The sequence below is a fragment of the Heloderma suspectum genome, chromosome 1 (assembly GCF_057233095.1).
Source record: "Heloderma suspectum isolate Gila_16-S chromosome 1, 16-S_ref, whole genome shotgun sequence".
NCBI lineage: Eukaryota > Metazoa > Chordata > Lepidosauria > Squamata > Helodermatidae > Heloderma > Heloderma suspectum.
The window spans coordinates 320,490,799-320,504,502 of NC_139458.1; the positions used below are offsets into that span (position 1 = coordinate 320,490,799).

At 42.1% G+C, this 13,704-nt stretch overlaps 1 protein-coding gene across 5 annotated transcripts in view; it reads right to left on the bottom strand.

Moving 5' to 3' along the window:
- SEC63 (SEC63 protein translocation regulator) overlaps nt 1-13,704 on the bottom strand; it is a 47,248-nt gene that overhangs the window by 10,201 nt on the left and 23,343 nt on the right. For all 5 annotated transcript variants that reach the window (XR_014786644.1, XM_084827226.1, XM_084827225.1 and 2 more), the window contains exons 9-17: nt 12,111-12,205; nt 11,898-12,030; nt 9,067-9,159; nt 8,430-8,584; nt 6,362-6,509; nt 4,466-4,548; nt 2,985-3,044; nt 2,042-2,212; nt 1,218-1,373 (exon numbers count right to left, since the gene is read on the bottom strand). Coding sequence is in view for 4 of the 5 variants with exons in the window: in XM_084827226.1 (XP_084683352.1) it covers nt 1,218-1,373; nt 2,042-2,212; nt 2,985-3,044; nt 4,466-4,548; nt 6,362-6,509; nt 8,430-8,584; nt 9,067-9,159; nt 11,898-12,030; nt 12,111-12,205 (1,094 nt within the window). In the remaining variant the exon portion in view is untranslated. The remainder of the gene's footprint in view (nt 1-1,217; nt 1,374-2,041; nt 2,213-2,984; nt 3,045-4,465; nt 4,549-6,361; nt 6,510-8,429; nt 8,585-9,066; nt 9,160-11,897; nt 12,031-12,110; nt 12,206-13,704) is intronic.

Consider the following 13,704-nt stretch of genomic DNA (forward strand, 5'->3'; position numbering starts at 1 on the left):
TTGGATCCGGTGTTGGTTATCCACTAGCAGGACAGAAACCGCTGGTGGAATGGGATTTCTCCTCCCTCCTGCAGCCCCAGGTGCTCCTCAAGCCTGCTCCAGAGGGTTGGGCGGGTTCACTCTTGAGCAGATCTGGGTTGGGGGGGACGGGCTGCAGGAAGAAAGAGAAGACAGGGAAGTCCTGTTGCACCAGCAGAAGCTGCACTGCACAGAGCAGACTTCCATTCGTGTGACTGCGGGATCAAACCCAAGGCATAGCTTTTTTCAGTGTAATCTCCACTGTAATTCTTTTACTATATCTATCAGTTTCCTCTGCATTTAAAGTTACATTATAATAAGTAGCTCAAGATGGGAACATTTTGTATATGCTCTTGATGTAGCCCAGCCTTCTGGATTTCTAGCTCTAGAACCAACTGCTTGCAAACTTATATAATGCAATGACTGCTGTACTATCACAAGATTGGATCCAATGCTGTTGTTCCACTGACAGAACCAGTTCCATCAGTGAAATGGTGGGGGGAGCTCCTCCCTGCACCCTGCTGCCCACGTCCTCAAAATTGGCTCTGGAGGCCTGGAAAATCCTCTGGAGCAAATTTTAGGGCAGCACCAATGGTTGCAGGGTGGAGGAGAGAAGGAGAAAATCCCATTACACTAGGAGACTGCCACTGGCACAATGTTGAATTTAACCAACATCGTGCTTTCCAAAGAAGCAGAGGGTTGTATCCAATGGTGTTATTCCTCTGGTGACAAGCTTCTATCGCTTGAGGAAAAACCCCATTTTTATTCTTGCCCAAGTGTCAAATCCAATACTTTGATTTCACCTCCAAAAAGCATTGCACAAGGTGTTGAGACTTCATTAGGCTAAATGTTCTTACGCTAGTTGGTCTGTTAGTAGTTGTGCAACCTCTAGTGGAACACCAAGTCTTGTAATTTTTCCATTAGTGTAACGTTGAATATAACTGAGATTTTGTATGGAGGTTTATACAAGAAGCTCATCTACTACCAAGATGCACATACAAAAGCTTTCCAGTTCCCTCTACGTTCTCTATAGTGTGATTCACCAGGAAACAGTATTTCCCCCTCATTATGGACCGAGTGGACCCTCTTAATGATAGAGAAGAGTTCTGCAAGACACATGAACTGACCAGCTGACCATCACACAATTTCTCTAGCACTATGGCAATGACACTGCACAATGAAATAAAAGTGAGCCTTACAGCTTCATCATCCTTGCTTTGTTTCTCATCTTGTTCCCTGTCAGAGTCTCTATCGCTTCCATCGTCTTTGTCACTTAAAGAGTCTCTATTGGTATCATCTTCATCAGATTCACTTCCTTTATCAGAAACTTCTTCTTCATCTTCCTTGACAATTTCCTAAAAAAAAAAGACAACAGTGTGATTTTTTAAAGTTTCAGATGATAACAGTTCTCAGAAGCTCTGACACTGGTGGCTTAAGGTGGAACTAAAGATCTGTAGTACACTGCACTGAAATCATTATACTTTATGGATATTGCAGCCTTTACAAACTGTCTCTTGAATAAATTATGTTAGAGAAACTCTTACAAAAAAGTGGACAATTTATATCTGCTAAACTAATCAAACAAATAAATCCATGCTATCAAATGCTATCTAAACAGAAAAAGGAAATTTGTCTGTTTTTAGTGTGTGTGTTTTTAAAAAGAAAGAAAAGAATACAATAAGACAGGTAGGGAAGACATGTCTTCACTGTTCTGCAGATACAGTTGGTGCCCAGCCACTGAACTACTCTCGAGAGGTTCTGGTTGTCTGTCGATCATTACTGGGGCCAGCCTAGGAGTTCTGAATAAACGTACTGGTGTCTAATAATGGGTGACGTGATTTTACATATTAAAGCATAGAATTTGCAGATCATTTGTTTGACTCTATCTTCTATAACAGTTTTTCAGGAAGTAAACTCAAATGCTGCTCCACTGTTTCCTTGAATTTTAACCAGTGGTTTTCATAGAACTTTCTATTAAGCCCCATAGCAAAGCTGCCCCTTCTCCACTTGAGTTGATACGTACACTCCCAGCTACCCCATTTGCTTGCTTTTGCTTCTGCTGTTTTGTCTGTGGCAAAGGTACCGGGGCAGGCTTCTTTTTCACAAGCCTTTTCTTTTTTGATTTTGAAGCCTTCTTTGCTCCTTTAGTCTTTTGTTGCCAGCCTTTGCTCTTCACTTTATTAGCATCTCCTTGCTGCAAAGTTAACAGGTAAAGATTAACATTAGGAGTGTCTACTTCAGTGTCAAACCACATTCAAAATGACCTAAGTGTCAGAACAGACAACCTCAAGAAAGCCTCTTTACATTTGTGGCAACGTAGCAACCTGTGGGAAACAACAGGTGCCAGGACACTTGTCGTCCTGCTCTGAGCATCCCACTTGAGAGCAGCTGTTCTGGGAAGTTTAGATAATACATGCTACAGGCCAGCTGGTCAGGAGGGAAGCCAAGGCACTGAGTGAATAAAGCCAGACATGAGACAAGCCCCATCCGAACTATCTTCTATTGTATTTATTTACAGCATTTATATACCATCTACTCAGTGTAGTTCTCTGGATAGTTTATAAGAAATTAAAATAATAAACAATAAAGCCTAGACTTCACATAGATTAAAGTCCCCACTACAGCACAACTGGATAAATACAACCAGCAACAAAACAATAACCACAGCAAAGATGAAAAACCACTGAGGAACTTAAAACCATCTTAAAATGACCGCAAGCAGCTTAGAAATGGATGCTGTATGTGGGAATTAGTAGGTGCGTTAGAACCACTATATTTTCTGAGACCTACCTCACTGCTCTGGTGGTGTGGCACAGCCCAGGGAGAGGGGGCCTCAGTGATGCATTTATGCAAGTGAAGGAGGACGTTTCTCACATATCTAAATTTCCGTATTATATTTTTCACATGACTGGAAGGGCATCATAGCATTACAACACAATCACTCAAACCATTCGTGCTTAACTTACGCCATCCTCTGCAGGCTGCTCTTCAGCTGAACAGGTCGACTGTTCCTTCTCAAACACTTCCTGAATAGAGGAGGGGAAGGCTGTTAGTTTCCCTGTGTGACCAACATGAAAGTATGATACTCAATTAAATATTCAGCATGGATATTATGGGTAGCTCACACCTCCAAATATGAAGATTTTAATTATTAACAGAGAGGCTTTCATACAACAGTGAATCTAGACAAGGGTGGAAAGACTTCAGGCTTCTGGGATCTTGTGTTATTTACTAGAACCTCAAAGTCCACCAACTGGAGTCAGATGCAAAATAGTGGCTCAGGGCAGACAATACAACTAGAAGATTTATTTATTTATTGCATTTCTATACCGCTCCATAGCCAAAGCTCTAAGTTAAAACATTAAATACAATATAAAAAATTTAAAAGCCATTTACAAAAAAGCACATAAAAACACACAGACAATATACACAAACAACATATAACTAAAAAATTAAAGAACAGGGTGCCTCTGGGCACATGGTTGGCCAAGGATTTGCTTCTTTGCAGCCCTTTCAAACAAAAATCCATTCCTGGTATGCCCCACACCCCAGCTCTTCATTTCAGCAACCTAATCTAGAGGTGGTGGTAGTGAGCTTTTGTGTTGTTGCTGTTGTTAAAACAACTGAGAACCTGAAACCTTTGCATAACCACTGCAAATCACCCAGCTGTCTACCAGTAGATTCTGATCTACCTTCTGCCCATCCTGACCTAGGAAACCAGGTAACTAATATGGACCCCTAATGAAGAAGTAAATTGACCCCCACCATCCGTGGTAAGTGGTTACCAATTTTTGCTAAAATCTTCATAAATATGCAACATACAAAAAAGGAATTCTTAAGATATTCAGTAATAGCAAAAGGGGTTTGCAATGCATCCTTGTTCCTCCTCATGATTAGCAGATGCAATTATGCAAAAGCAGGTGAATTCTGCAACATGTATAATGCAGACAGATTGTCACAGAATCTAGGTTTGCATGGTACAGATTACCCCCATCCCCGGCCAGTTTTCGTTTGAGCTAACACAGCCCTAGAAATAGACATCAGTAACCATCTAACTCAGTCATGCTCTGGATGTTGCACCTCTCTGAAGAAGCCAAACATGCAGTTGGATGAAAATCGGGTTCTTTGAGTGAGGCTAAAGCCCTATTCAAACATTCAGCCAAATGCAAAACAGGGCAAAACAGTGCAGGGGCTGTGCATGCCAGCCCTGCCCCCAGTGTTCCAGCATTTGTCAGTCCCACACACTCCACTTCCAACCTTCGTAGCATTTAATGTGAAGGTCTGAAGAGAGATTTTAAGCATGCTCAGCTGAATGCACAATGTTGCAGGGAGGGAGCCAGCACATGCAGGCCCGCAGGCCCTATGCAGTTTGCCCCTTCAGTTCAGCAACATACCTGAATACAGCTTAAAATAAACCCAAGAATATTGCGCACATAAGAATACTCACTGCCATTGTCTGTCTTGTTAGAGTGACCAAAACCGTGACTAGCGACCCTACTGTGATGTTGTTGCTGTCTTCATCGTCCAACACTGAAGGAGGGGGAGGATACATCCATTTATATTGACTCCTTAATTACATAGCTCTCTTGTGAATAGGCATTACTAAATATGAAGTGCATACTTAATCTTGTTTGACAACATCTTAGAAGAAAAATCTGAAAATGTTTGCAACAAGCTTTCACCTACACCTTTAACCAGCCATCCCATTGTATGATAAAACTCAAGAGATCTTCAGGATGCAGTGGAAGCAGCTGCAGATCAAAGGGTGGGGAGTGGGATGCCCCAATGAATGAGCAGAAAGGTTGGCACTTTCTAAAGATGCTCTTTGATTCCTGGCCATAATACTAATAATAGAGCATGCAAACATTTGAGCAGGATTAGAAATTTCTAAGCTATATTCTTTTGAATAAGCTCTAGTAAACTGTCAAACAGGACAGAATCCAGAGGGACGCACATGCACTGGAGCTACTTGGAATCCATGGGTCCAGAACCACATGCCTAATGAAGTTATTTTGCAGGTTTTCCCAGGTTTTCTCAATCAGCTTCTGCTAACTAAACCCTCAAATAGGTTTCACAAATAGCCTTTTGGTGTGTGTTCATTCCTGATAGGTGCTCAAAGCCAAACTTGTACATGCACCATTTCTGTTTGAAATGCTCTCCAAGATAAACCTGCAACACCCCACCCCAAACACACACACCTCTTTTTGAACTCACAGGACTTACAGCAGTTTGGTGGTTTAAGAGTAGAAGAAACCAGCAAGGAAATTTAAATAAATCTAGATAGATGATAGGGTCTGCAGTCCAACCCATCTGGAGGACACGAGGATTGGGAAGGCTGCTCTGGATCATGGCCCATTTGACAAATCAAAACCGTAAGCAAAGCAAATGTAAGCTGTGAAATGTTTATAGGATGAAACCCAGTTTAGATTTATATTTCACATTAAGTCTTTTAATTTAACCAAAAATCTCAAGCCATGCTATGCAGAGCTGTCACCTGATTAAACAAAACATAGTCAATTAACCATGAGTTTCAGTCAATCAATCCCTTAAATCTGCTTAAGAAAAAACAATTATCCTAGAGGAAAAAGCACACCTTGTTTTTAGATGATCAATGCATATGTTGCAGCACATACCTTAAAGCAGGGGTGGGCAACTTCAGGGGCTCCAAGGGCCAATTCACACCCCCTGGAGGTTGCATCACCACTATGTGCCACTGAATTTCAGCAGTGACCGTTGCAAAAAAATCAGCGGTGTACTACTGAATTTTAGTGGAAAACCGTGACCGTGGCCTAAAAAGATCAGATTTAGCTTTAAAACAAGGTACATTCCTTGAATTACAGCTAAATGTAAGCTTTTCAGGCCACTGGTGTTGTTTGTCACCAAAATCCAGCAGTGAACTTGCCAATCATTCTGCTACTCCCACAGCAAATTCAAAGCAGCGGGGGCCAGAGGAGGGGTATGTTGCCCACCTCAAAGGTATCCCTCCTTGTCTTATAGATAGACTAGCTCCACAAAATACTTTTAGATGGAGATGACAGGGGCTGAACATGTAATATTCTGTATGCAAAGTATTTCCTGACCTGCAGGCCGTAGCCCCCAGAGTTACTTGAAGCATTTCATAGTTATGCACACACCAGATCATTCTGAGTAAACAAATGGGGGCCTGAGAATATGGAAGTCTGTACACTTACTCACTTGAACTCTAAATTTGAGATGAAAGCTGCCAATCTTAGAAAAGTTGAAATCCCTGAAGGCTAAACAATGTGATGTTTTTTAGACACCATTAACTACACTATGAATGCTAACCAAGAAAGCAGACACTCTGAACACCAACACCATCTACCTTGGGGTTTTATATCCATGGTGATATGTGGAAAGCTACCAAGGACAGCCATAACATCTTCGTATTTTTCATCTTCAAGGAAGTGCAGTAAATTGTGACGATCTGATGCTTTTAAACTCACCAAGTCTTGGATAGTTTTGATTTTATACTGGATTGAAAAACAAAAGAAAACACCTATTTTATTTTGAGAAAATACAATATTGACCATTAATATTTCAAGGTTCATGAAAGTTAGAAAACATTTAAAATATCACATCTGTTCTAAGTTATTGTTTAAAAACTAACAAGTGCTACTTAAATGTGAACATTACATCAATAAGAAAAGAAAAAGCTTCCACATAAACAATTATAAAAATGGAGGTGAGACAGCAACAATTTAGCTTATGGATGGTATTCAATGCTGTCTGTCTGCCAGCAGAATGGAAACTGCTGGTGGGATGGACTTCCCACCCCCACCCCCAGCCCCAAGGCATGGGAAACTTCTGGTCCACAGGCTGGATGCAGCCCCCTGGGGATGCCCATACAGCCCGCCAGTTCCTTTCCCAGGCCCAGCCCCCTCCCTTGTCAGAGAAAAGTTCTTATTCCTCATCAGCAGCTCTTACCACCAATGAGCTTTTCCTTGCTGTGCAGTGCGAAAGGGAGCTTTTGTTACTGTGCAGCAGGGAAAAACTCTCCTATTAGCTGCTAACTGGAGATAAGAGCTTTTCCCTACAGGGGAGAGTGGACAGGGCCTGTGGAGGAAACTGTTGAGTGATTCAGTCCTGCTTACTTTTAAGTAGTCATGCAGAGGCTTGATACTTGTGATGCTATTTGAAAGTGCTTCTGAGTGAGCCATTCCTGCTTACTTGCGAGTAGAAATGCAAAGACTTATCCTGTTTACTTCCCAATAGACATGCAGAAACCTTGTCCTGTTTCCTTCTGAGTAGGCTTAAAATCAGTAATAATCACATTTGGGCCCACCCACAGATGAAGTGCAACCTCAGAGACCTTTCCCAGATTGGAATTCAGCCGTTGGGCTGAAAAAGGTTCTTCACTCTTGCCCTGGAGGGGCCCCCTAGAGCAGATCTGGGGCTCACAGGAGGTGTGGGGGGAGGAGAGAAAGGGGAAGTCCTGTTATGTGAGTGGAAGTCCACTTGCATGATGGGGGGGGGGGGGGTTGGTAGGCAAGTCCAACTTCCACAGGAGCATCTCTCACTGTTCCCTTTCTCTCACTAATCACAATTATAGCAAGGTGCAGCAGAAGACAGCAGTGGGAACACATGACTGTGTGGCAGACCTTTCCCTTAATGCTTACTTTTATTATTACAAAGAAATAACAACAGGGGTACACCTCCATACAGATCTGAACCAAGCAGGCCATAAGCCCTTTGCAGAGGGGAAGAGGAAAGCTTCCTTTTCCCCCTCATGTAGCCTTCCAGTTTCAGGCAAGTTCCTCTTCCCCAGCCAAGACAGTCACTAACCTTAAGACGGTCACACCAACAGCGAGCTCTTTGTATGTTTCATTCCAGCAATGCCAATGACGAGAGTAGTAAAAGCCAGGAAACAGCACTGAATGCATCTCTACTACAAACACAGCTGTGGCAGGAGAAGGTAATACTTTGTGCTACAGTTGCAATCTGACATATGGCACCCATTTGGCATCACATGGCAGGAGGTGACGACAATTATACAAGAGGTTATTGCTGCTGCTGATCCCCCCTAATTTAGATGTGAATCCAGGAGGTGGAATCCAGGAACTTATCCAGGAGGTGTGGAAATACAGTTGTCTACAACAGCTGTACTCATGGCTTACTTTGTTGTCGTATAGTAAAAGGAGGCAAGCTGGTGCCCTCAAGATGTTAGGACTACAATTCCTATCAGCCCCAGCAAGCATGGACAATGGACTGGGATTATGAGAGCTGTAGTCTAAAACATCTGGAGGACACCAGCTTGCCGACCTCTGTCGTACAGCCTTGAAATACAATCCTTTTGGACGAGAGCCTGTACAAACTAGCATCTCACCAAATAAACATTTTGCAAGTTATGGACAGAGAAAGTTCATTTTAAGACGGTACAGGTAGTGTCTTACCTTTTTATGATTTGAGACACGTCTGAGATTGTCCTCTTCAATATGTGGGAGTTGCAGTAGTGGAGATTTAAATTGCTGAAGCCCTTGGACAGTCATCTGTGAAAGTTTCATGCAGTTTTCCAAGGAACCCAGTGATGGAGCACGGAACTCCCTTTCTGAGGGAGCAGGAGAGAGAAATATGATATATTCACTCTGAATTTACAACACGGAGCAGTACAACACAGCTTTTGATAAAAGGAACTAATGCTCTGATTATCCTAAGATGGTACTGTGTGTTTCAGTATAGTCGTAACAAGGAAGATTTTTTTTAAATACTCTTTTGTATTACATCTTAAATAGAATTGCATTAATAAACCTAACTTCCATTTAGTGTTAAATATCTATTCCCCCCCGAACTCACAATAGTTACTGATTTCACATAAGCCAACAAAAGACTTTTGAAAACAGTTTCTGAAATACCAGCATTACAAAATGTAAAAACAAGGTTTCTCTTTCCTTATAGAATATTAGTTACTTAAGTTATTTTCCTAACTCCTGGCAACAAACTTTGAGGACAGAATTTGGAGTATTTTGTAGGTTTCACAAAAGTATAAAAGAATAATTTTACTAGTTGGCATACAATAAACGTATTCCTTACCTTCACGGCTACGTGCCATGATTATTAGTTGGCAGATTACGTTAACCATTTCTTGAAGCAAAGCAGGGCACTTTTTCAAGACAAACTGCTGATCTGAAAGACACAAGAGAGAGGTCCCATGTATAAGACCAATATTGCCAATGACTGTAGCCTTCTCTTGTCTCATGTTTTGCTTATTGTTATATGGCCCTTAATAGAACTTTGTCATATGCTCCATATGGGTTCTATCCAAAGTTACAAGAGTGACCTGCTGCTCACACAAGAGTGACCTTCAATCTCCTCCTGCATGCACCCCCTACAAATCTGCTCCAGATGGCCCCCTAACCTTTCAGAGCCAATTTGGGGGCATGCTGGGGTTGCAGTGGGGAGGGAGAATACCACCAATGGTGTCTGTTCTATTAACGGAACGACACCGCTATATTTCACCTTAGTTTATGGCCACATTCAGATGATCAAATCCTGGCTTACTAAACCAAGATATGCACATGCACCTCCACTCAAACACAACCCCATTGCTACTACTTTGCTCCTCTCTTCATGAGAGCAGTGAAACAAACCAGGAGGCCACAGTTAACCACAGCTTCCCATTATGTGTGAACTGGGAACTACTGTTGATGGCTTCCAAAAAAGCTAGATAAGGAAGCTAAATTTAAGCCTTGGGAGGAGGAGCACAGCAGCAACAAAGCAAACACACGGAATGTGTGCATTCTCTGTCTTAAGCCAGGATTTTATTGCCTGAGCGAGGCTTATGTCTGAGTGTTTGCATGTGCCCCATTCCGCTCTCCCAACACCTGCCACCCATTAGCAGCTAAAACAACGATATTCAGCCTTCTTACATAAAGCTAACATGGGACCCAAATTCAATTGCTTTATTATATGTGCATCTCTCTCCTTCCTCTAGGCAATGGATCCCCATCTTCGGCCCACAGATGTTGATGGACTGCAACTCTCATCAGTTCCAGCCAGCATGGCCAATGGTCAACAATGACTGGAGATGCAGGTCAACATCATCTGGGAACCCAGAGTTGAAACAACACTTGCCATGCTTGAGTGTACCTGCTGGAATACCCTTTTCATTGTTCAGAAGTAAAAGGAGCTCTGTCCTCCTTTGTGATCACCCTTTTTGCCCATGTTTTTTGCTACTCTTTTGCCCATTTTTCAGCTTTGCTCCCCCCCCCCTTTTTCCTTCATTTAAAAAACAAACAAAAAAAGAAAAATGGCGATGGTACTACTGATGCAATCCACTGCTGGGTCTTCATCTACCAACTCAAGCCCAATACTCCAGAGAAGCCAAGACACAAAACCCAAGATTGGACTATACAAACAGGAGTTGGTTTGATTTTTAGTTGCTGGAGTTATCAAGAACAGAGAAAAAGTGAAAGCCCCAGCCCAATAGTGTCCTTGAGTGTGCCTCTTTATGTTCTCCTGAAAAAGTGAATGGCTGCCATGAAGAAAAATAAACTGCTCCAGTGTAGGGGAATACTATGGTGACAGTGGGTAGCTAGCCACTGCCAACAGGAATTCCATAGGTGAAAGAGTGTCCTTCCTTTCTCTTCTGAAAGCAATTCCAGGGTTATGAGAAAGAAATACATTTGCAACACTTATTTCACACTGACCTCCTCCTCAAAAAATACAGGAGTTGGGTTCAAGAAGTGGGGAGAAAAAACCACAGTTCGTAGGTTTATGACACTCCCATACACAAAAGTGCCTGAAATATTCAAATTTTGTTCAAGAGCTTATTCTGAACTACATGAATTCGTGTATATGTTTAACATCTCCAGTATGTGCACATGGAGCAATTCTGAGCAAGTTCGGAGGTTGGGGGAGCCATGTGCAGAATTCAGACACGTCAGGCTGTTGTTTTTAATAAAGCAAATTTTTAGCGGTGATGGTTGCAAATATATGCTTGGAAGTAGATAAGCAATTCTTGGTTGCAACTTCAGAAGCCATAGAGTCTACTAAGTCAACCAGGCATAAAAGGACAGGGTTCCATGTGTCCTGCCTGGTTCCCAAAACTAGAAGTAGCACAATATATTATGCAAAATTAGTGCACAATCCTATGGCAGCTAGACAGAGGCTAGACAGCCATAGGATTGTTTGGTTTTCAAGAACCGACCCCAGAGCCCGCACTCTGAGGTCAGTTCCTGGAAAACCGCCTCCCCGCCTCCGCCCCCTCGTAGAACAGCAGCGCAGAGCAGGGCAAAAGGGGGTGTTCCCGGGGGTGGGGAGTGCCGGTATGACATCTCCCATGTACCATCCGGCCTCCCCTCTCCTTGCTCCAAAGTCCCATGGCTAGAGAACCAAAATTGGCTATCTAGCCGCAAATGAAGAGCAGCCGAAGCGCAGAGAAGATCCCCTCTGTGCTCCGCACACCCTGCATTGGATAGGCGGTCACCTCTGAGTCCAGAGGCAGCTGCCTATCCCCATAGGATTGCTCCCTAAATTAGGAACATTTGTTTAATTTGCATTAGACCAGGTTGTAGAATTTTGCTTTTCTTGGAATAGGATTTGGATCCGTGTGTGTATGTGTGTGTGTGTGTGTGTGTGTGTGTGTGAGAGAGAGAGAGATTTATATATATATTCATTCATATATATAATATTCTCTCTCTCTCTCTCTCTCACACACACACACACACACATATAATATTCTTATATATATAAATGTATATATTTAAAAATATATAATTTTTAAAACAGTGCACATACATCTTTGGTCATAAAACCAGGAGAAAAATCAGACTGAACCAAGTATTAAAAAAAAAATAACCTGACAAAATCTACTTCAAAGCTAGTTCTATCCCTACACCAGCATGGTTTCTAAAGCAAGGTACCTTGTTCAAGCATCTCAGGAATTTTCATTCTGGCAAGATGAGCCAGTAAGAGCACTCTGGCTTTCAAACTGTACGGACAGGTAAGTGGAGGTTCATTTTTCTTTAAATTAATGCTGCCAATTTCTCTGATGAGCTAAAATGAAAAAGGGAAAGGTAACTAAAGGACATTTTGGCACCAATATCACAGCAAAATATATTTCAGTAATAGCAAACCTGTGGTATTTGAATGTTGTCTACAGGTCTGCTTGTTGCATCTTTATTATACTGAGGGTCAAATTCAGATGCTCCTGCTAAAACCATTATAAGCCCTGCAAAGAAAACCAGAATATAAATGCAAAGCAAGCATGCTAGAATATTCAAAAATACAAGAGAAAGTTCTCAAATTCAGATGCAGCAAGACTCTCTTCTACCATCACTCTACCCTTCAACTACCCATCAAGGAACATATGTTTGTAGCCTTTCCAAGCGTAACTAAACAAAGATAACTCAACCGACTGCAGGGCAGACACAAGGACCAAGTCTGTCTGCTTTACAGCACAATGTTATGCATGTATACTCAGACATACATCCTTCTGAGTTCAAAGGACTTAGTCCCAGGTAAGTGAGTATAAGATTGCAGCCTTAGAAACCCTAGTGGGAAGGCAAGCTGAGGAAAATGAAGGTGCCCTCAAAAAGTATGGATCAACTTCAGTCCTCGTAACATTAATGAGCATTATCTCCACACAAAACACATTAACTAACCCATCCCTCTTCCACACCACAAAACAGTATTAATAACACCAGAAGATCCTATAATGTGTACCTTCCTTACATTCAGTTCTCAACAGTTCACTCTATTTATCCATTGTTCCACTGGTACCCAGTTTGCTACAGTACTGCACTCCAGCATCAACGTCATTTTCAAGGTTATTTGTAGCCAGTATCTCACTGGCCAGCAGAGGACTGCAGACTGTTTTAATGAACCAGGTTGTGGTATCAATGTCTAGACAAGAACAGCCTGTCATCTGTAGATATTCTCCCAACATAACCACTCAGACATTGTATTGAAGGTTGTGCACGGGCTACATCCATAGAACTATGAGTGGGAAGAAAATAGCTCCAGGTGTTGTCCCATAAATGCCTGCACAAAACCTGTTCAGTGCTGAAGTAGAAATTCTCGAGCAAGCAGAAAAATGCCTTTGGATGTGTCACCTTTCAACGCTCTAGCACAGATGTTTTGGCCTACAACTCCCATCAACTCTAACCAGCATAGTCAATGATGAGAGATCACGGGAGGTCTAGGCCAAAACATCTGGAGGGGCACAAGTTGCCCACCCCTGCTCTAGCATATGATATAAAAAACCATTCACATAAATGGAGAACACCTGCATATAGACAGGGCACTTTTGGATCCAACCCCGACAAATTTTTAAAGGATATATCCAAATGACTTGTTACTTTAAAAATCAAGTATCGATCTTAAAATCTCAACATGTGCATGTTTTGGGGCTACACTGCCAAATGAACTTAAGCTTTCATTCAAAAGAAGGAAAATACAGACAAAATAAGATGCCTCATCCAACCCACAAAATTATTATGAGCGTAGAAGGTATGGGAGTTCCCCTTTTTAAAACATGAAAGTTAGAACTGTTTAGTATAATCCCATGCTCCTGACATTTTAAAATATAAAAACAAAGCAAGCCCCACTTCAGCAGTTTCCCCTCCCCTACCTAGAAGCAAGGGCTGGTGTTCAAACGTTATGTACCCTAACTCCCATTCATTCCACGGAAACCAATTTACAAAAGCCTGGGAGACGTCCAGAGCAGCC